At 47.5% G+C, this 22,320-nt stretch overlaps 1 protein-coding gene across 11 annotated transcripts in view; it reads right to left on the bottom strand.

The window, feature by feature from the left end:
- BAZ2A (bromodomain adjacent to zinc finger domain 2A) overlaps positions 1–22,320 on the bottom strand; it is a 1,342,005-nt gene that overhangs the window by 1,018,616 nt on the left and 301,069 nt on the right. For all 11 annotated transcript variants that reach the window (XM_078689111.1, XM_078689116.1, XM_078689113.1 and 8 more), the window contains one exon: positions 18,199–18,307. In XM_078689111.1, coding sequence (XP_078545237.1) covers positions 18,199–18,307 — 109 coding nt within the window. The remainder of the gene's footprint in view (positions 1–18,198; positions 18,308–22,320) is intronic.

Raw genomic sequence — 22,320 nt, 5'->3', positions numbered from 1 at the left:
TTGAGCGACGAAAAGTACTACCCCTGAACTGCTGTGACTGTAGGGCCCCCATGGACTTGTCAGTCTCAGTGTCTTTCTTTATTTTTTCCAGGGTGGTATCCACCTCAGGGCCAAATAAGTGATCAGGGTTTACAGGCTGATTGAGGATGGTGGTTTGTATCTCTGGTTTGAACCCGGAGATTCTGAGCCAGGCCTGACGCCGCAACATTACACTAGTGTTAATGGCCCTGGCCGCGGTGTCCGCTGCGTCCAGTGCACATTTAATAGAAGCATTGGAGAAGAGCTTCCCTTCTTGAATGAGCATCTCCGCCGCCTCTTTATACTCATCTGGCAAGTGTTGTAACAGCGTCTCAAGTGTATCATAGTGTGCCCTGTCATATCTGGCCAAGAGTGCCTGAGTGTTTGAAATACGCCAGATATTGGCCGCTTGAGCCACCCTCTTCCCTGATGCTTCGAGCACTTTAGATTCCTTGTCAGGGGGAGGAGCATCACCAGTAGTTGGTGAATTTGCCCTCTTCCGGGCATTAGAAACAACCAGAGAGTCCAACGGCAACTGGCCCTTGATGTAGGTAGGGTCGCCAGGTGCCGGCTTATACTTCTTTTCAATTCTGGGATTTATAACCCTGGCACGTGTGGGTTCTTTAAAAATGTCTGCAGCATGTTTTAAAACACCGTTGAGCATTGGCAGAGTTTTGACAGTCTTTTCAGATGTGGAAAAGGTATCAAACAGGAAGTCCACCTCAATAGGGTCAGCATGCAGCTGGACGTCGTGATTTATAGCCGCCCTCTCAATTAGAGCATTAAATGCCGCAGAATCCTCAGTAGGAGAGGTTTTAACAGTATAGACATGAGTGTCCTGGGCAGTTTGCGGATCCCCTGGGTCGCCAGCATCTGCCCAGGAGTCATGGTGATCCTCAGGATCAGTGTCGGCAGGGAAGTTGTACTCCTCATCGTCCCCCTCCCCAGCCTCCACACCCGAGTAAGTGGGTGAGGGTGGAGCAATGTTCTGAGGCCGTGGATGAATTGGTTCAACCAGAACTGGGGAATCCGTAGAAGCCTTTTTCCTTTTCAAAGGAATCGTGTAGGACTCCATAGGCTGTGCCGGCGTGATCTTACGCTTGTAGAAGGAAAGTTTACCGGTGTTGGCGTCGATAAATTGTTCAGAATGCTCCTCCAGTAGGGGTTGTCGATGGTTTGTGCTCGCAACGGCCTGAGGAGGCTTCGGCCCCTTGGACACCTTCATGGGCGCGTCGTCGACCGTCCTGGGTGCGAACGCCTTCGGCGCCACTTTCGGCGGCAGCGTGAACTGGATCGGCGCCGTCGACTTTTGCGTTTTGGCAGCGGGCTTCGGGGTGGAAGTATCCTTCGGATCGTCCGCGGAAGCCTTGTTCCTGATGCGTTGCAACAAGTCCGACACCTGCTTCGTGAAGGATGCGGACGGTTTTGTCGACCCGACAGGTGTTCTCGGTCCACCAGCATGTGTTGACTCGAGTGTAACAGTACTTTTGGCCTTTTCCGGCTGATGAGCAGGATCGACAGCTTTCGGAGCGCCGTGTCCTCTGTCAGTGTCGACGGCCTTCGGCGTCGACGGTTTCAGCTCGGCGGCCTTGACAATCGGTTTTGGTGCCCCGGTCTTCGGCTCGACGCCCTTGAGCGACTTCACCGGATCGACAACCTTCTTCGGCTTCGGCTGCCCCGACATGTACGAGGAGGCGACCAGAGCGACAGACGTCTTCTGTTTCGACGGCGTCTCTATTACTTTTGGTTTTGTCGAGACCGAAGCTTTCACTTTCGGTTTCGATTTGACCAATGGCGGCTCCGTAGAAGTGTCCGTAGCCGGGCCCGTAGGCGAGACCGTGGATCCAGGTGCAAGATCTTGGGTAAGGCCATGTGGCGATCCCTCGACCTGAGCCTTAGTCATTGTTTGAACGGGGCATAGCTCGTCACCTGAGCTATCTTCCGCGGCCCCATAGGCCTCATTGTCGTCTCCTACCTCATCGACGACGTCTTCTGTGTCGAGCAGTTCGACGTCTGCGTCGTAGTCGGAGTCGATCTCTTCCGCTGGAGGCGAAATCGGCTCTCGATCTTCCTGCTCGTCTGCTTCATCCCCCTCGAAAATGTTCACCGGGGCATGGGCCGTCTGCTGGGCCTCCTGGCGCGCCACGCGCCGAAGTCGAATCGTCTTCTTGGAGCGAAAACAGGAACAAGCCATACAGTTGGCTTCATCATGATCCGGCGACAGGCACTTGTTGCACACCGGGTGGACATCGATGTGGGGAACCTTGGAGTTGCACACCGGACATCTCTTGAACGGGCTCCGTTCCATGATGTGTCGTCGAATAAGTCTGGTTGCGTTGACTGGGCCTCGAGCACCGAAGAGCCACGCGACTCCTCTGGACGTCCGACTCGGGAACTGAGCCGGAACAGAACCGGGCACCGAACGCAAGACAATTCCGACGCTATAGGAAAAGGCCTTCAGGCCTAAAGAAAGTTTATATCGATTCCGAACTTGAGTGATCAAATATGCATCCGAACCCAATGGCGGAAAAAACCAATCTGGGGATGGAGTCGATGCCCATGCGCACTGTAGTCCAGCTGAGGAGCCACCGATATCGTGATACTTCGAAGACTCTTCCAGGACAACAATGTGCAATCATCCGGACCCAACACTAGGCGGCGATCTATGCTATAGATATGAATTCAGCAGCCCACATGCCTCGAACATATACACTGGTGTCCAAGGGGAGACCAAACCATATACCAAATAAGTGGAATGCGAACTGCAAAGGAGAACAGGGCTTGGACCAAAGGACCCCCGATGAGCTTGGCTAACTAGGAACCACCCAAGGTAGGTACCCAGGAACCCCCAAGGAGGTTGTGTTCAGAATGGAACCACAGCTGCGTTTTCAATAAGAGTCAATGGAAAAGTAGCTGTTGCAGTTTTAATAAAAAAGGACTCTTCCCATAGGACCCCGATGAAACCCTTCGGAGGACGGAAGGTTAGTGGGCCACCTCACCCTTGGAAGCCCAAGGAACAAGGTATCCTGCACCAGGGAAGTCGGGTTCATAGGGTTGAAGTGACGTAGAATCGCCCGTAGATGACAATGGGAGACTCTGGAAGAAACGTCTCAGGAGAAGTGAACCTGCAAGCAGAGGGGATAGTCTATGCCACTCGGAAGAGATGAGTTGGCAAGGAACAACCAATGCCTACCTTTGTCAGGACGCTAAGAAGAGTTCACGGGGACCTAGTCGCTGCAGCTGTGGGGATCCGGCGACACTGTGGTGGACCAGGAGTCGTACACAAGCTGTCCCACGTCGGATATTGGTGTCCAGGTGGTTGGTGTCCGGCTAGAGCACCAACAAGCCTTGGTAGCTTGTTGGTGTGGAAGACGAAAAAATGTAATTGTTGGGACCTGCAAGGTCCAAGGGACTAACCACGTGCAGGAGAGTCAAAGCAGACCTGAGCAAGCAGGGGAGCCCACCCAAGCAGAAGACGACCCTTGAAAGTACCCGTAGGGAGGATGCTGTTCTTCGAGAGGTGAGATGCTGGAGGCTGGAGCTTCTTGTAGCCTGAAGATCTCTGTAGTGCACCACCAACAAGCCTTTGAAACGGCAAGTCGATATGGTGCACAGGGGTTTGCACCCATCGGCTCCGACAAGGGATACTGTCCTCCAAATTGCAGGGACGAGCGGTCAGGCCTTGGGGGAACCACAGATCAGCCACCTATGTTGCTGAGCCTCCAGAGGTCCGTAGGAAGACAAGAGCAAAAGAGTGGTCAGGGTTGTTGTGGTGCCTATAGATTAAAGGGCGTGATTCCTTCACTCCAAGAGAGATTCCCACAAGTCTCTGGAGAGCTTGGGAGAAGCACAGAAGACACAGATTAGGCAGAATAATTGCAGAACAGCAAGACCAGGAGCAGCAGGAGTCTTCTTTGATGTAGTTTCAGAGAGGAGTCTTGTTCCACAACGAATATGAGGACCCACCCACGGGGGAGTCCTTAAATTCCAAAGGAAAGGGTTGGAACAATTCAGGGATCGCTCCCAGAGGAGGAACTGGACAGAGGAGAGATTCCTCCCTTGTCCTTTGTCCAGCTTCATGCCAGAGCGCCTATCAAGGGTTCCTGAACAGCCTCAATCTGGTGTATGCAGGATGAGCATCAAATGTGCTCTTCAGTGCAATCTGGTGGTGCTGGAAGGCGCCTCCTGCCCCAGCCCAATACACCAAGTAATAATAATAATAATTGCATTTCTAAAGCGCCTGGTTACACTGAACCAGTGTGTCCCTGCGCTGTTGTAAGAGCTAAAAAGAGAGCAGCATCCACAGTAACCTGGTAACAGAACAAATTAGACCACAGGAAACAAGGAAAATGCTACTTACCAGTATGCATCTGTTCTTGGCATGTAGGGCTGCTGACATTCATATCTTAGCATAGATCACCGCCTAGTGTTGGGTCCGGATGTTTGCACCTTGTTGTCGAAAAAAGTCTTCGAAGTATCACGAGATAGGTGACTCCTCCCCTGGACTACAGTGCGCATGGGCATCTTCTCCATCTTCAAATTGTTTTTCGCCATTGTGGCAAAGATGGAGTATAGAAAAGTAAGAGATGACCATGTAAATGTATGTTAAGAACGTAACCCTGCAGCTGTGACAGGCACCGGGGAGGAGGGTGGGCGATATGAATGTCAGCAGCCCTACATGCCAAGAACAGATGCATACTGGTAAGTAGCATTTTCCGTTCGAGGCATGTGGGCTGCTGAATTCATATCTTAGCGTAGACTGTAAAGCAGTTTCTCCTCTAGCGGTGGTTACCTGTACCTGCTGCAGTAGTTTGAAAAAGAGTTTTAAGGACAGCCTGGCCTACAGCAGCTTGTTGCTTAGCTTGCACTTCAACACAGTAGTGTTTAGTGAAAGTGTGTACGGTAGACCATGTAGCTGCCCTACATATGTCTTCTAAGGGAATATTTCCTAGGAAAGCCATGGATGCCCCCATTTTGCGTGTCGAGTGTGCTCTTGGGGGAACTGTTAAAGTGCGCTTTGCTTTTTGATAGCATATTTGAATGCATTTAACGATCCATCTGGCTATTCCGGTCTTGGAAATGGGATTACCCTTATGTTGTGGTGAAAAGGCAACAAATAGTTGCTTTGTCTTTCTGAATGATTTTGTTCTGTCAACATAATATAGTAGAGCTCTTTTAACGTCTAGTGTGGTAGAGCTCTTTCAGCTACTGATTGCGGGTTTGGAAAGAAAACTGGCAATTCTATGGACTGATTGATGTGAAAAGTGGAGATAACTTTTGGCATAAATTTAGGGTTTGTACGGAGTACTACCTTATTGTGGTGTATTTGCATGAAAGGTTCCTGAATGGTTAGTGCCTGTAGCTCACTTACTCGCCTAAGGGAGGTAGTGGCAATTAAAAAAGCCACCTTCCATGTTAAGAATTGTAGTTCACATGAATAAAGTGGTTCGAAGGGAGGTCCCATGAGTCTGGTAAGTACTATGTTTAGGTTCCAGACTGGAGAAGGTGGATGCTTTGGAGGGATAAGTCTTTTAAGTCCTTCCATAAAAGCTGTGATAGGTGGTATTCTAAACAGGGAGACATGTTGTCTGTTTTGAAGATATGCTGCTATAGCAGCAAAGTGTAGCCGTATTGATGAGTATGCTAGGTTACATCTTTGAAGATGTAGCAGGTAACAAATTAAGTTTTGGATGGAGGCATCCAATGGATTGATTTGATTATTATTACAATAGATTACACATCTTTTCCATTTAGCTGCGTAGCATGCTCTGGTAGTGGGACGCCTTGCTTCCTTGATAATGTTCATGCAGTCGGGAGGCAAGTTAAGATATCCGAACTCTAAGACCTCAGGAGCCAGATCGCTAGGTTCATCTGATTGGGATCTGAGTGCCTGATTTCTCCATGGTTCTGTGTTAGCAATTGTGGCGAAAGGCGCAGCCTTTGGTGGGGGACTACAGAGAGTTCCAGGAGTGTCGTGTACCATGGCTGTCTTGCCCATGTGGGAGCAACCAGGATCATTGTGAGTGACTGTTGCCTTAGTTTGCGTGCCACTAATGGAATTAGTGGGGTCGACGGAAAAGCGTACGCAAATCTGCCTGACCAGTATATCCATATCCCATTGCCTTGTGACAACGGGTGTGGGAACCTGGCGGCAAAGGACGGGCATTTTGAGTTTTCGTTTGTGGCAAACAGATCTATTTCTGGATGTCCCCACTTTTGGAAGAACAGTTGAAAAACTTGAGGGTGAATCTCCCATTCGTGTACTTGTTGACTGTGTCGGCTCAGTAGATCTGCTATCTGATTGTCTATTCCTGGGAGATGTTCTGCCAGGAGATAAATGTTTTGTGGAATCGCCCACTTCCATATGCGTTGTGCTAGGTGGGACAGCTGCAGAGTGTGTCCCTCCCTGTTTTTGGATGTAGTACATGGCTGTCATGTTGTCCGTCTGGATTAACACAGCTTTGTTGTACAAGTATTTCTGAAAGGCTTTCATCGCTAGAAATAATGCTAGTAACTCTTAGTTTATATGTAGTGTCTTCTGTTTGACTGTCCAGAGACCTTGGACTGTGTATTGAAGGAGATGGGCTTCCCAACCTGTCAGTGATGCGTCCGCTGTTAATACTACTTGTGGAACTGGCTCTTGGAACAGTCGCCCCTTGGAAAGGTTTTGTGGGTTACACCACTGCAGAGAGTTGTAAGTGCGACTGTCTACCAACACTAGGTCTTTTAATTGTCCTCGAGCCTGGTTCCACTGCCGTGCTAGGCATTCTTGTAAGGGACGCATGCGAAGGCGAGAATGAGGGACGATGAAAATGCAGGAGGCCATCATGCCTATAAGCTGCATGAACACTCGAGCTGGTAGAGTGTGTTGTATTTGAAATTTTAGAATGAGAGATTGTATGTTGGCTATCCTGGCTGGATTTGGATATGCCTTCCCCACTGAGGTATTTACTGTTGCTCCCAGATATTGTTGTATGTGGGAGGGTTGCAGATGTGACTTTGGGTAATTTATGGAAAACCCTAGACTGTGCAGTAGCTGGATCGTCTGTGAGGTATGGCTGGCACACTGAGTGTATGAGTTGGATTTTACGAACCAATCGTCAAGGTAGGGGAACACATGGATGAGTTGCCTTCTGAGGTGTGCTGCTACTACTGCTAGGCATTTTGTAAAAACCCTCGGTGCTGTAGTTACCCCGAAGGGGAGAACTTTGAATTGATAGTGGTGACCTTCGATTGTGAACCTGAGGTATCTCCTGTGAGCTGGATGTATAGGGATGTGAAAGTATGCATCTTTGAGGTCTAATGTAGCAAGGACGTCGCCTTGCTGGAGCAGTGGGAGCACTTGTTGTAAAGTGATCATATGGAATGCTCTGATAGTATGTATTGGTTCAGAGGTCTTAGGTCTGAGGGATCCGTCTTTTTTGGGGATGAGGAAGTATAGAGAATATACTCCTGTCCCTTGATGTTGAAATGGGACTGGCTCTATGGCACCTTTCTGTAGCATGGAGAGCACCTCTTGTTGTAACAGCGTGATGTGTTCTTTGGACATTGGACAGTGTTTGGGCGGTACGTTGGGTGGAGTAGAAATGAGTTCCAGGCAGTAACCATACTGGATAATTTGTCTCACCCACCTGTCTGTAGCGATGGCGTTCCAGACTGGTAGGAATTGTGTTATTTGCCCTCCGACTGGTGTTAAATGGTCTGGAGGGAGTGTGAACGAGTCACTGTTTGGTGGTGGTGGAAGCTCTGGTGTTGTTACCACCACGTCCTCTGCCTTTGTTATTGTTCCCTCTATAACCTCCTCTATTGGAGCCTCTATTAAAGATGCTTTGTGTAGTACTTTTAGATGAGGAAGAGGCCTGGGATGTGTTGCCTCTGCCTGAGCCTCGAAAAGAGGAGCGACTAAAGAAGCTTCGAGACTGTTGAAATTGAAGTGCACCTATGGACTTAGCGGTGTCCGTATCTTTTTTCATCTTTTCTAAGATGGTATCCACTGCAGGGCCAAACAAGAAATACTAGTTAATGGGTTGATTGAGTATGGTGGACTGCACTTTATTCTTAAATCCAGAAATGCGGAGCCAGGCATGCCGGCGTAGTAACACACTAGTGTTGACAGACCTAGCGGATGTATCCGCTACATCAAGGGCGCATTTTATGGATGCATTGGTGATGAATTTACCTTCCTGTATTAGTGCATTTGCTTTTGCTTTATAGGGTTCTGGTAGGGGTTGTAATAACCCTTCCAGTTCATCATAGTGTGCTCTGTCATAGCGTGCTAGGAGAGCTTGTGTATTGGCAATTCTCCATGTATTCGCCGCTTGAGAAGCTACTCTTTTGCCTGAGGCTTCTAAAATCTTTGACTCCTTGTCTGGAGGGGGGACATCACCTGTCATAAACAACTAGAGAGTCTAGTGGTAGCTGAGCCTTGATATAAGAGGGGTCTTTAGGGGATGGTTTATATTTCTTTTCAATTCTTGGATTGAGTACACGCGCTCTAGCTCTAGCTGGGTCTTTAAAGATGTCTGATGCATGCTTTAGTACTCCCTTTAACTTGGGTAGTATATGTACAGTCTTCTCTGATGTTGGGAAGGTGTTAAATAGGAAATCCTCCTCTATAAGGTCAGTGTGCATGTCTACGCCATGATACTGAGCTGCTCTGTCTACTAGCTGGTTAAAAGCGACAGTGTCGTTAGTGGGAGATGGCTTTGTGGGGTATGTGGAGGGATCGGGTATGTGGAGGGATCGGGTATGTGGAGGGATCGGTATGGGTTGTGTATAATATGGGTCATCAGGGTCGTTTTGATCGTCCCATGTGGTATCTTGGTTTCCTTGATCGTCTGGGTCCATAAAATCCTGTTGAGGTTCTTCACCCATGTCTTCTCCCTCATCATAATGTGGAGGTGGAGGAGAATATGGAACATAAGGCATGTTAGGAGTGAAAGGAGGAGGTGTAAAAGGTCTTGAAGGGGATGTCCCAAAGTCTTTTTTCTTAGGAGGAACAGGAGAAGGAGCTTCAGTGTCCAGTCTTCTCGTGTTTTTACTGTAAACTGCTATATGTCCCGTTTCAGGTTCTATATACAGTCTATTTTGGCCTGGGCTCACTGGATCAGGATGAAAAAGTTCTTCTTCTACTGTCGGTGGCTTTGGCGCCGAGATTTTTGGATCGGTCGCTTTCTTGTCCTTATGTTTCCGTGGAGCTGTAACCGGCTCGATGTCTTTTGTCGGCTCGACAGCTGTTTTCGGGTCGACGTTCTTGTTAGACTCGACGGTCTTTTTCGGCTCTACTGTCTTTTTAGGCTCGACGTGCCTTTTCGGTTCGACAACTTTTTTCGGGTTGACTGCCTTTTTCGGTTCGACGGCCGCCTTCGGCTCGGCGATATTCTTCGGCTCAAAGCTTTTTTTCCGGGTCGATGACCTTTTTCGGGTTGACGCTCTTTTTTGGATCGACGACCTTTTTCGGGTCAACAGTCTTCTTAGGATCGACGACTGTCTTCGGGTCGATGGACTTTTTCGGATCGACGACCTTTTACGTGTCGCCGCTCTTTTTCGGGTCAACAATTCTTTTGGTGTTGGTGCTCGTTCTCGGCTCTGTGGCCTTTTTTGAATCGACAGTCTCTTTGGGATGTGTTTTACTCGGTACCGGTGTACCGGAAAGGTTTAGGTGTAGTCTTCGTAGTCGAGCCGGAAGGCAGGGCTTCTGAAGCTATGTTTCGGTCTCTGCTAAGGCTTTTGGGCGATGCTTTGACCGGAGCCTTGGATGGAGGTGGAGGCAGGGTAGGGGCTTTGGTACTCACCGTTTGCACCGGTGTGATCTCGTCATCGGAGTCCGACTGGTCTTCTACGGTGACTGGCTCTAAGTCGGAGTCCGCTGCCTCTGGAAGTTCATGTTCGTCCTCGAAAATGTTTTCTGGTTCTGGTGCCTGCCGCTGTATCTCTAGTCGTGCAGCTCTTCTGTTCCAGACAGTCCTCTTCGACCGGAACTGAGCACAAGCTGGGCAGTTTTTTTTGTTGTGCTCCGGAGATAGGCACCTGTTGCATACTGTATGCTTGTCGCTATGTGGAAACTTGGATCGACATTGTGGGCATCTTTTGAATGGGGTCCTTTCCATCGGCAGGAGGCCCACGTGGCGTTGAAAAGGCCCAACGACCCGCGTCCACGACCGGATATAGATGGAAAGAGTTGTCGAGTCGAGGGATACCAAGCGGAAACAATACCGTCGAAAGTTGAAGGTTTTCGGCCTTTGAATCTTGGAAAACTTCGATCCCGAAGTTGGAGTTGTCAAAGTGCATCCGAACCCAATGGCGGAGAAAAACAATATGAAGATGGAGAAGATGCCCATGCGCACTGTAGTCCAGGGGAGGAGTCACCTATCTCGTGATACTGCGAAGACTCTTCCAAGACAACAAGGTGCAAACATCCGGACCCAACACTAGGCTGCGATCTATGCTAAGATATGAATTCAGCAGCCCACATGCCTCAAACATAGGTCTTCAGTCCTTTCTGAAAGATGGATTCAGAACACTCCAACCTGAGACTGTCCTGTCTGGGAGATGGTCACAGCTCCCTGTGACAAGAAACCTATTATTCTACCTTCCCCTGCTCGAGCTCTGCTCAACAACAGGTGGTCAGAACAGTGCCAATGGTTGGCAGCAGCATTAGCTTGCTGTTATACCCTGAAAGGCTTTAACCCATAGTACAGGGGGCTCCCCTAAGAGGCCCTCTAATACATGGGATCATACCTCCAAAAGCGGAATCGGTGCTGGGGTATGATTCCAACCTGTTTGATACCAAACATGACCAGGTTCGGCACAGCCATTATATAGTTAGAAATCTCGTAATGACTGATATCCACTACATGTCTAAAAATGGCTGAACGCACTCTCAGAGCCTGGGAATCGACTCCAGGGTTTGTAGGGGTGTCCTGCTCATGTAGGGCCACACTCACACTTACAACCAAGCACCCTGTCCTCAGGACAGAAGGGTCTACCATAGGGGTGACATAGGTTTTAAGTGCAGCAACTTCAGATATAAGGAAACTTATATCTGTCGTGAGAGGTGCAAGCACCACCTCACACAGGCTGCAATGGCAGGCCAGCAGTCACAATTTGAGTAGTCTCCCTTGGGTGGCATAATATATGCTTCCGCCCATGGGAGACCCTTGGTGTACCTATGCCCTGGGTACATTAGTACCATATTCTAGGGACTTAGAAGGGACACCAGTAGCCAATTGTGGAGGTACAAATGTACTTACCAAAGCCATTTTGGGAGGGATTGGACAGATGCTGGGGTCCTGATTAGCAGGATCCCAGCAGACTACAGTCAAAACACACTGACACCGGGCAAAAAATTGGGGTAACCATGAATGCACATCCTACTTTCCTACACCCCCAGACACATTTGTGGATTGCTGAACTCCTGTGAGCTGTGTGGGACACACACTGGATAAAAGGATTCTCCCTTTACACTTCAAAAGGTTGCTGCTCTTAGATTCAGTGATAGATTACAAGGAAGGGGCCTGGACACAACTCAGGAAAGGAGATGGGGCTGATAAGGGAATCACAAAGAGTAAGGATGGGGGAGCCCTCGATTAACCCTTTTGATTCACATATCACTGTGGCTAATATCCAGGTGTGAACTCTGGTCATTCCCATGAATTGTGTTGTGGGACAAAAAGCTTCAGAGTCTCCTTTCAAGGGAAAACAGAAAAAAGGAGAAATGTACACTTCAAAAGAAGGCGAACCTCAACATAAAACTTCAAAGACTCAGACCCTAAATCACATTTGGTGTCTGGAAAAGGACTATAAGAAGGGGAGGTTGAGACCCCAAACTTTGTCATCTGCCAAGCAGCCAGACGTGCTGTGCAAGGAGAGGAAGCTCTGCAAGACTTCTGCCTGTGATCAGTACTGGAGGCCAAGGCATGCTTGTCTCTCTGCTGGGTGAGGGGACATCACCCTGGGAAACAAATATCACCTGCTGCGGAGTCTGGAGCACCAGAGCAAGCCTGCTTACCAGGACCAGTGTGTTCTGTGAGGAAGAGGAAAAGAATTCCAGTGGGGAGCCCTACCGGGAGGACTCAGTGTCAGGTGTTAGGAGAATGGCGGAGCACCAATTGGGCTGTTGCCCATGTGCAGGAATGGTCCGACGACCCCCGTATGCCAGGAGAGTGCTGCGTGCTCGGAGGTGTGCAAGGAGCGCCATGCTAAAAGCACCAGGATCACATCATCTCGCTGAAGTGACCCTCCCCCCATGCCAGAGGGGGCACCTTTAACTGAGTAGCATAAGACTTGTGTCCGCTGATATCAGCAACACCATACACCAGTAGAGGCCACCATAGTGAGGGTGATGGCACAGGAAGAGTCTACGCCCGGACCATGAGTACAGTAGCAACCCCATATGCCAGGAGAGGCTGTCAGTACCACTGTGGCCAAGTGTTCAGGTCGTTGCACAGACGGAAAGATTACTCTGTGTCCAGCCGAACAAAGACATTGTGATCTGCATCTGACGAATTCCCCAAGAACCGCAAGGATGCGCCTTCTCCAGGGAGTTGGAGGATCAAAAATCGCGCTCCTCGTCCCCCAGACTGATTTGCATGTGGCTGGGTCCAAACTGGGGTGGCAAAAGAACAATAGATTCAACCCAGATCTGTTCACTGAGGGTGAATGGCTTGATTTGTTCCACATTCCGACCATCATTGTGTGTCTTTTGCTTTATCGCCCTAAGTGCGGCAGGAATGCCCAGAAGTGGGATCCGGGCTCACTGTGCCACTAGATTCAAGCTAGCCTGGTTGATAAGCGGTGAAACCCTGAAATCGGTCCCAGGATGCTGGTCTAGGGAGGACCTGGCTTGGCAGTTCGGGCTGGATTGTCCCATGAGTAACAAGGTCAAGACTGATTGCATATGGTCGGGTCTAAACTGGGATGGCATGGTGAGCAAAAGAACAATGGATTGAACCCAGATCTCTTGACTGGGGGTGAATGTTTGATTTGTTCCTCATTCCTACCATCATTTGTGTCTCTCTTACTTTCTCGCAAAGAGCACATTAAGCCTTATTTTGCATCTAAGGTATGAACTTCCTGTAACTGAGTCAGATTGGGGAAGTATGGGAGGGCAGGCCGGATATATAGACTCGGAGGCTTTATGTATTGTCTGACAGTGGTTGTTTTATTATCAGATATTACAGATTGTGATGGTAGGGTGGTAGGTAAAGGGGCTTCCTCTTCTTCTGTGTCCTCCGAAGATGATGTTGAATTAGTCTTGGGGTCTCCCAGTAAAGGGCCAGGGGCCGTAGGTGGGGGCTGCGCTTCCTCCGTGGTGGTGCCAGGAACTGGAGGCTCAGAAAGAAGAAAGAAAATGGGGGTCGTCAGGAATCTACTTTCGACCTATACTATGATACCGTCACCAACACCCGGTGGTTTCTTATAGCTTGTTTGTAAGTGGCAGAAAGATAAGGAATTTGTGATAAGGTGGGGGTTACGGGTGGCAGCAGTGGAAGGGTTTCAGGGAGACAGTGGAAGGATTCAGGGTAGCGTGCCCAGGGAAGATATAGCCACAAGTGGTTAAAAACACCCGATCCTTACCCTCATCCGACAGCCTCCTCCCGTCCTCCTCCCTCGCTACTGCCCTCCCCCGACTGCCCGTGCAACGGTGTGACTCGCCGACCCCGCCACAACTCTCCAGAGTTGCGGCCGTTCCTCAGCCTCCTCCAGTGGACGCCGCAAATCTTCGGTCCAGTGGTAGTCTTCGCCGTCTTCGCTTCCCTCGTTGTCTTCGCGTTCCCGTCTCTCCAGGTCATCAGCTCCTTCCGTGTTCGGCTCCTCCCCTCGGGTTCCGCTTCTGCAGGACAACGTCCCTCCTTCCTTGATGGTCCCTTCTTTCAAGGAGTTTTTCCACTGCTTCCGGGGTTAACTCCTCCCTTAATGGCTTCTGTGTTGCTCTGTGAATAAAGACGAGAGGTGGGTGGAAATCCGTCAGGGTTATCGCGTGGGTGGAGTTTCCCTATCGCGTCCCTTCTTGATCCTGAAGGACTCTGGTTCCTGTAGTGTTGTTCCAGTGTCGGGGCTCGACCTCTCACAGGAAGGAAAACTGAAGTTCTATAGACTGACAAGGGTGGTAAGAAGCGACAACCATAGGAGGAAATTTAGGGTTGATGCAAAGGACCACTCTGTCTGTAAGAACCTGAAAGAAGGGTTCTTCCAAGGTTATGGACTGAAGATCACAAATAGGCCTTAGTGAGGTGATGGCTACTAGGAAAGCTACCTTCCCAGAGAGAAATTGCATCGGACATGCCTAGAGGAAAAGGAAGACCCTGAGGGCCTCTCAACTCCTGACAGTTTATGCTGAGAACCCTGTGACTGGGATCCCACTGACCCAGGACAGTCTGGTTCCGGAGTCGAGCTTCCCACCCACTGAGAGATGTGTCCATTGTAACAGTGATATACAGGACTGGGACAAGAAAGGGATATCCCTGCAACAGGTTGTTGGTGTTCCACCCCTACAGAAAGCGATTGTTGCAGCGGCTGATTTAACACTAGATCTTCCCAATGACCCTCCGACTGAGACAACCGATTAAATAAGCAGGCCTGCAGCAGTCGCATGTGTAGTCTTCCGTGAGGTACTATTGCAATGAAGGAGGCCATCGTGCCTTGGAGGCGAATGTCTGTCTGGACTGTGACCTGTCGATTTGGCTGAAAAAGAGATAGCAATGCATGGACGGACTGGACTCCTGCCAGACTTGGGTAGGCTTTGCCGACCTCTGCATTGAGGCTCGCTCTCAGATAGGGCTGAATTTGAAGGGGCTGGAGATGGGCGTTAACAGCATTGATGGTAATGTACAGTTAATGCAGGAGGTCTACTGTGGCTTGGGTGTGTGCATGGCACTACATAGGATGATTGGCTCTATCAGATAATCATCCACGTATGGGAAAACATAGATGCCCTGTCTTCACAGGTGCAAAGCTATTGTTGCAAGACATTTGGTAAAAACTCAAGGTGCGATGGGGACACCAAAGGGCAGCACTTTTAACTGGTAGTGTTGCCCACTTACCACAAACCGGAGATCGCACTGATGCACTAGATGATTTGGAATGTGGAAGTAGGCATCTTTGAGGTCGAGTACAGTCATGAAGTCACCTTGCTGTTGCAGAGATATGACATACTGAAGAGTGACCATGTGAAAGTGTTTCAAAGTCCTGAGGTCCAAAATGGGCCAGAGGAATCTGTTCTTTTTGAGAAAGAGAAAGTAGAGGGAATACAACCCTGACCCTGTAGGTGGTGTGGCACAGGCTCTACTGCATCTTTGAGAAGGAGTGCTTGGACCTCTTCCCAAAGCAGGCGTTGGTGTTCTGGGGAGAGGATGTGTCTGCGGGGTGGTATGCTGAGTTGTATGGAGTGGAGTTCCAAGCAGTAACCGTGTTGAATGGTGGGAGCAAAACGAATGAAAGGGAAAATTGGCCTAGACAGGCAAGACCCCACTGGGGGCAGAGTCGGGCAGAGATGCAGTAGTCGATCCAATACGAAGAACGGTGAGCACGATAAAAAAAGACGACAGAGGGAGAGTAACCATGAGGACCGAAAAGAACACCGCACAGGGAAGCATGGGAGCATGGGAGCACATGTCTAACAATGGAGCCAATGGACATGCGCATTGCAAGCAACGGTTGAAGACACAGCAACTTATAACTCGAGAAGAATTCTTTGAACAAAAGCCGTCCAACACTAGAAGGCAGGAGTATGCACAGCATGTGTACCTACAGCCACGCATGCCTCGAACAAGTGACTTACCTTTTGTTTGCCAAGTGGGAGCAGATCCAATCACTAAAAGAAACCTGCAGTGCTGCTTGAAGGATAAAGTCTGTTCCAGCTGGGTGTACAGCGAGCAGCCTGACTTCGCCAGACAGGATCAGGACTCGAGAGCGCCTGCGGAGAAGGCACTTGCTGAACCACTGAATGGTTTTATGCCGCTGGAGAGGAGAGGGTAAGACTGCAACTGGGCCCTCTGGGACTCGCTGCAAAGGGTGCTGGAGCATCAAAGTCACTTTTGACTAAACTTTAAGAAGTCAAAGGGGAACTCCAGTGAATGGTGAATAACCCTGACCACGTTCTAAGGAGGCTGATGTGCCTGATTACTAGTGCCCTAACCCAAAAGGGATTGTTATAGCTCATGAATACCGTCAGTTCTTTGCATGTGTAGTATTAGAAATAAAATACGTATTTTTCTTACAAAAGTAAGTATTTGACTAGACATTGATTTATTGTTTGTACTGTGTGCACTTTGAGTTTTGAGCCCTGTTAACTTACCTGTATCTACAATGCCACCCGAAGGAGTCAAGTAAAAAAGGGGTACTTGGCCCAGCTGCTAAGGATCTATGGTAGATCAGGCCGTGGGACAACAGGAGTAAAAGGTTTAAACCACCAAGGTTGGGGCCCATGCGTGCCCCATGACTTCTGAAAGGGGTTCTGACAGTGTCTCTTAGGGTTGGTTCTATCTCCTCTATCATTTCATATGTACATCAGTTGTTTATTAGATAATCTAATTTAGAGTGGCTCTTCATAAGAATAAAAGGAAGACCATATTCAACATACATTTAAAACTTCCAGAACTGAAGGCTCATTCAGTTTACTTCCAACATGTCTCCAAAACACAATGTTGAATCAATCGTAATGGGCTTAAGATCACTATGGATAAAACAGAGGCACTCATGTTGATTAATAATTTATCGCCATGGCATGCTACTGCCCTGGTCTAATATTTTGGATTGCTGGCCTGAACTTGTGGCGCAGGGCAAGAGCCTGGAAATAAAAATTGGACTCACAAATCTTGGTAAACGTTTCCTCATGTATCTTTTTTAGGGAAACTTAAATTCATTTTACTACCAGAAAACGCTAAACCATTGTTGGTTTCTGCCACCATCAGTGCTAGAGTTGATTACTGAAATACCCCTTATTAGGGTACTCATAAATATCTGGGTATTCCTAAATATCAAACCAGATGCCTACAGCTGATTCAAAATCAAGCTGGGCATTAAAGTTCACAAGTACCCCATTTTTTGAAAGCCACACCTCATTTAAACTACAATGGCTTCCAAGTGCTTTTTAAATCTGCCTCTAGTGTTCATAAACACTTACACAGTCCAGCTCTTGGCTTTCCTAAACTGAGTTTATGCCTTTACATTCCCAGGAGATTCTTTAGGATTGTCTTAGGCCCTTCTGCTTTGAATTCCTATATTTAAGAAGATCCTTAAAGGAGCTACGGCTTTCTTGAGTCTGGTCCATACATTCTGGAACCAGCTGCCTCTGGGGCTAAGGCAGACACATTCTCACTTGGCTTTCATGAAGAATCTTAAAAGGCTTTTGTTTGCTAGCTAACTGTTCTGCTTCACCGTGAGACTACAGTATAAATGGCATGCTTTATAAGTTCTTTATCATAACATAAGCAAGCATGACAAAGGAAGACACACTTGTGCTGGTTAGTAAACTGCATGCACTGGATCATCAAAGTTTGACATTGCTATTCAGTTATTACAACTGATTTCTATGTCAAGAGTCTTTTTACCATAGGCTTGGACATCGACCCTATTCAAAAATTACATTAAAAGCTAAGGTTACAAGCCCAATCACTTATGTTGGCTTGCTTTTAAACACACAAATGGCTGTCCAGAAACATACACGGGCAAAGCATTACAGCTTATACTTAAAACTATTTAGAAGACTTTCCACCCAACAGAATCTCGAGCATGTTTGCGCTGCATGTGCTGCCTCAAACAGGTTTCACAGAGTATGGCAGACTCTGAAATAATCACAGCAGAAGGGAGTACTACATTAACAATAGTTCTAGGAGCAGGATATGGTGCAAAAACTGTATCCCTTACGATTGTCACATTACTTTATAGAAAATACAAATAGTATCACACCCCTATATGAGACACCCAAAACAGAGCATGGCCAATGCAGCTAGTGCAATAGATTCACAAAACGGCTCCTTGTATTCGCCAATGAACAGAGAAAAGTGAGCATCACATTTCTGTACAAGTCTTCCTCAGCAACCACCACCTTTGGATATTTAGATTATACATCATTCAAAAACAATTCTGCCTAAGGACTGCTTCTCATTCAAATAGAATTGCCCCACCCCTGCAGCCAACAGACACAGCAGGAAAGCTTACGAGTCATCCTTGTCCTACCTTGATTACTTCTGGAAACTGCTTCATGCGCTTCCCGCATGGGGAATAGTACCAGGTTTCACCCTGCCAACGGTGACTGCCTTTCTTAATGCGAACCTCTCTCCTCCACCTAGGTAGTAGGTGCAAATAAAACATTCAGTGACTTTCTGTGTCAAGAATTAGAGAGCAGTTTAGGGTGACGCAATAGAGTGTAAAGCCTGAGTTCCTGCACTCCTCCAGACTGAAGACATGAAAACTAAGGTCAAGGTTTAAGAAATTCCTATAAGTGCAGAACACTTTTGGACAGCTACTGAACATAAGGTTCTAATCTTATCTTATACCAACCTTTCACAAACGCGTTATTTTCTCAACTGAAATGTGCTTTGAGGTAAATAGTTGAAATGAGCAAAAACATTCAGACGCAAAGTTCATTCTCCAAAGTCACTTTTTCCATGGTATTAAGATGTTGCGGTGAACAAATTAATAACATTTGGGAATGTTCTTTCAGGTAGATACTCCATGTAACTGCAGATTCCTCACCATAGAATACTCCCTCAGCGCCAGACTGGATCTGGAAAACTTTGTTAAATGGTAGTTCTTCAGTGTGCTGCTAGGTGGCGGCACTGTGCCGTTCTGAGCTGACTCCACACTGCTCCAGAAGTGACAGAGCAGAGACACTTAAGTACCACCTTGGTGCGGACGTCGGTTTCTGTCTTTCCCTTTCAGAGCCGTCAGAAGAAGAGTGTGAACAATTGTTGCAATCAGTGGGCTGAATACTAATTTTGGTCCTTTCTAGATAATAAAAACATGCCGTTCCACAAAACCTGGAGGTGGTATAGAGGTGGTTAGAATATTTGCCAGAAGGTCACTGCCAAAGTTAAGTTACTTGTTCTTCTGATGGATACTTATAACCTCAGATTCCTCTCCTTAGAAAATATACCAAAACTGTACCTGTCCAGGTGTAGAGTCTGTGGAATGAATTCAGACATACAAGTCTGTCATAAATTAGCAAGCGAAATGCCATTTTTGCTGGACCTGGTTATCAAGGCAGCAGTGCTTCGTGAACATGTGCACGGATGTGTCCAGACCAGGCACTCAGTATGTCAACGCAGTGGTAAACGCCTTAGCCCTTCTGGAATGGGTTCACAGACCTTCAGCAGTTATAGAATGGGAAGAGTAATTGGAGGGCTGATGCCCCTGCTGGTCTACACGGTGCCTGCCAGACCCACATCCATAGCTGCGAAGGGACTGGGATACCTACTGCATCCGTTGGGAAGGCGGTACGCCAGTCCTCTGATATAGCATTTACATTTTTTTAATTGATGCAGGAACTGTTTAGTACTGCTCTTTAAGTTGCAGAGTCTGCTTTCCGACCAAAAAGGAAGGACTCAAAGGGCATATCTATGAAGGGGGCCTGTACACAATCGGAGAATCCTGTGGAACGCATCCACGTTTGTCGACAAAGTAGAACACTAGTACCTACTGGCTTTCCCAGGAGGTCCATATTTTCCAGACCAGAACTGTAGAATGCTGGCTTAGTATATGGTGCTCACTTATGTAAGTGTAGCACCCTGCACTAATCCAGACAACTCTTATGGTGATTTTAGTGGTCTTAGACAATAGAAAGCTCTCTAAGGGGAAGCTGTGGAGAGCAGCCTTCAGGTTTGGTCCAGAAGGAGTGTACATCAGCTTGTTTTACCAGTACTTAATCTTATGGTTTAGGTTAACTGAATAAGAACCACACAGTGTAGTTATAAAAAGGATAATGTTATTTACCCAGTAAGCATCTGTTCTTGGCATGTAGAGCTGTACATTCACATGCTTTGCATACTACTGCCATCTAGTGTTGGGGCCAGATGTTTGCAAGTTGTTTTTCTTTTAAGAAGTCTTTCCAGTCACGAGGTAAGGTGACTCCTCCTTTCTGTGATAGTGCGCACGGGTATCCACTCAATTGTTAGATTGTTTTCCCGCAGAGGGTGAGAATGGAGTTAGTAAAGGTAGAAGAGTGATGTCCATGCGTATGTATGTAAAGTAAGGAAACTGCAACAGTTATAGGTACTCTGGGAGGTGGGTGGGCGCATGTGAATCTACAGCTCTACATGCCAAGAACAGATGCTTACTGGGTAAGTAACATTATCCGTTCGATTGATGTGAGCTGTAGATCACATGCTTTGTTTAGACTATACAGCAATAAACTATCAAAGCGGTGGCTAACCTGTAGCTGTTGCAGTTGTTTGAAAAAGTGTTTTAAGTACTGCCTGGTCTACATTAGCTTGTTGTCTCGCCAACACATTTCTATACAATTGTGTTTGGTGAATGTGTGCAGTGTAGACCATGTTGCTGCCTCACAGATGTCAGCTAGGGGAATATCCCCTAAGAAAGCTATAGTAGCCCCTATTCTACGGGTGGACTGTGCTCTAGGGTGTATTGCCAAGGTTCTCATCGCTTTCACATAACATGTTTGGATACATTTCACGATCCATCTTGCAATGCCCGATTTAGAAATGGGATTGCCTTTGTGTGGTGGTTGAAAAAGCAACAAAATGCTGTTTTGTCTAACAAAATCTTTTGTTCTTTCTACATAATATCGTGGAGCTCTTCTAACATCTAGTGTGCGTAGAGCTCGTTCTGCTACAGAACAGGTTGAGGAAAGAACACTGGTAACTCAACTGATTGTGAAAAAAAAACACTTTAGGAAGAAATTTGGGATTGGTTCGGAGAACCACTTTGTCTTTGTGAAGTTGAAAGAAAGGCCTTGTATGGTTAGTGTCTGGAGTTCACCAACTCTTCTTAAGGAAGTGATTGCAATAAGAAAAGCAACCTACCATGAGAGAACTTGTAGTCGACACTTGTGCATTGGTTCAAAAGGTGGACCCACTAGCCTCATTAGGACTATGTTCAAGTTTCATCCTGGTGCAGGTGGAGCTCTTGGTGGTAACTACTCTTTTTAGTCCTACCATATTGGCTTTATTCTCTGGTACTCTGAATAGAGATAAGCTACTTCTGCTAAATGCAATCAAATGGATGTGTAGGCTAATCCAGATTGCTGCAAGTGTAAGAGATAGCAGATGATATTTTGCACTGAAGCATCAACGGGATTTATATTGTTATTGTTACAGTATATAACAAATCGCTTCCACTTTGCTGCATAACAAGCCCTAGTAGTAGGTTTCCTAGCCTCCTTTAGGATATTCAAACAGTCTGGTGGTAATTGTAAATAACCAAACTCTAGGACTTCAGTAGCCAAATCGCTTGGTTGAGTTCCTTGGGATTTGGATGCCTGATTTCTCCTTGGCTCTGAGTGAGGAGATTGGAATTGAGATGCAGATTTTGGTGTGGAACTACTGAGAGCTCTAGCAGGGTGGTGAACCAAGGTTGACATGCCCATGTGGGAGCTCTGAGAATGAGTTTGAGGGATATCTGTCAGAGCTTCTGAACTACCAGCGGAATGGGTGGGAGAGGTGGCAAAGCGTAGGCAAATATCCCTAACCAGTTCATCCATAGGGCATTGCCTTTGGAGAGCGGGTGTGGGAACCTGGAGGCGAAGCTTGAGCATTTTGCGTTTTGAGCTGTGGTGAACAGGTCTATGTGAGGAAATCCTCATTCCTGAAAGTAGGGAAGAAGAATCTGGGGGTGAATGTCCCACTCGTGGATTTTCTGTCTCTGTCTGCTGAGGTCTGCAATTTCATTGTTTACTCCTGGAAGATGTTCTGCTAGGATTTACATTTTGTGATGTATGACCCATTTCCAAATGGCTTTTGGTAGGTGTGACAGCTGGAGAGTGTCCCCCTCGCCCCGTTTTTGTATATAGTACATAGCGGTCATGTCTGTGCGGACTAAGCCAGGTTTGTCTATTAGGTGAGAATGCAGAGAAACACAAGAACAGCACAATCTCGCAATTTCTGGGAGATAATGGTATTCTGCACCAGACCCAAATGGGGTTTTGCCTGGTACACAGCACTGAGTCAGCCTTACTCGTAGTCACCGAAAAATTAAAGTCTATACTTGACCAGGGAAGAGCAGCAGCTATTTTGCTACTAGACCCAAGTGTGGCGTTCAACATGGTAGACCATGAGATTCTCATTCACAGGCTTAAAGGCTTCGGGTTTGGAGGCACAGCCAACCTAAGTGATCGATCTTTCC

This window comes from Lissotriton helveticus, chromosome 1_1 (genome assembly GCF_964261635.1).
Source record: "Lissotriton helveticus chromosome 1_1, aLisHel1.1, whole genome shotgun sequence".
In the NCBI taxonomy this organism is placed as follows: Eukaryota; Metazoa; Chordata; class Amphibia; order Caudata; family Salamandridae; genus Lissotriton; species Lissotriton helveticus.
This window is presented reverse-complemented; position numbering and strand designations above follow the sequence as displayed.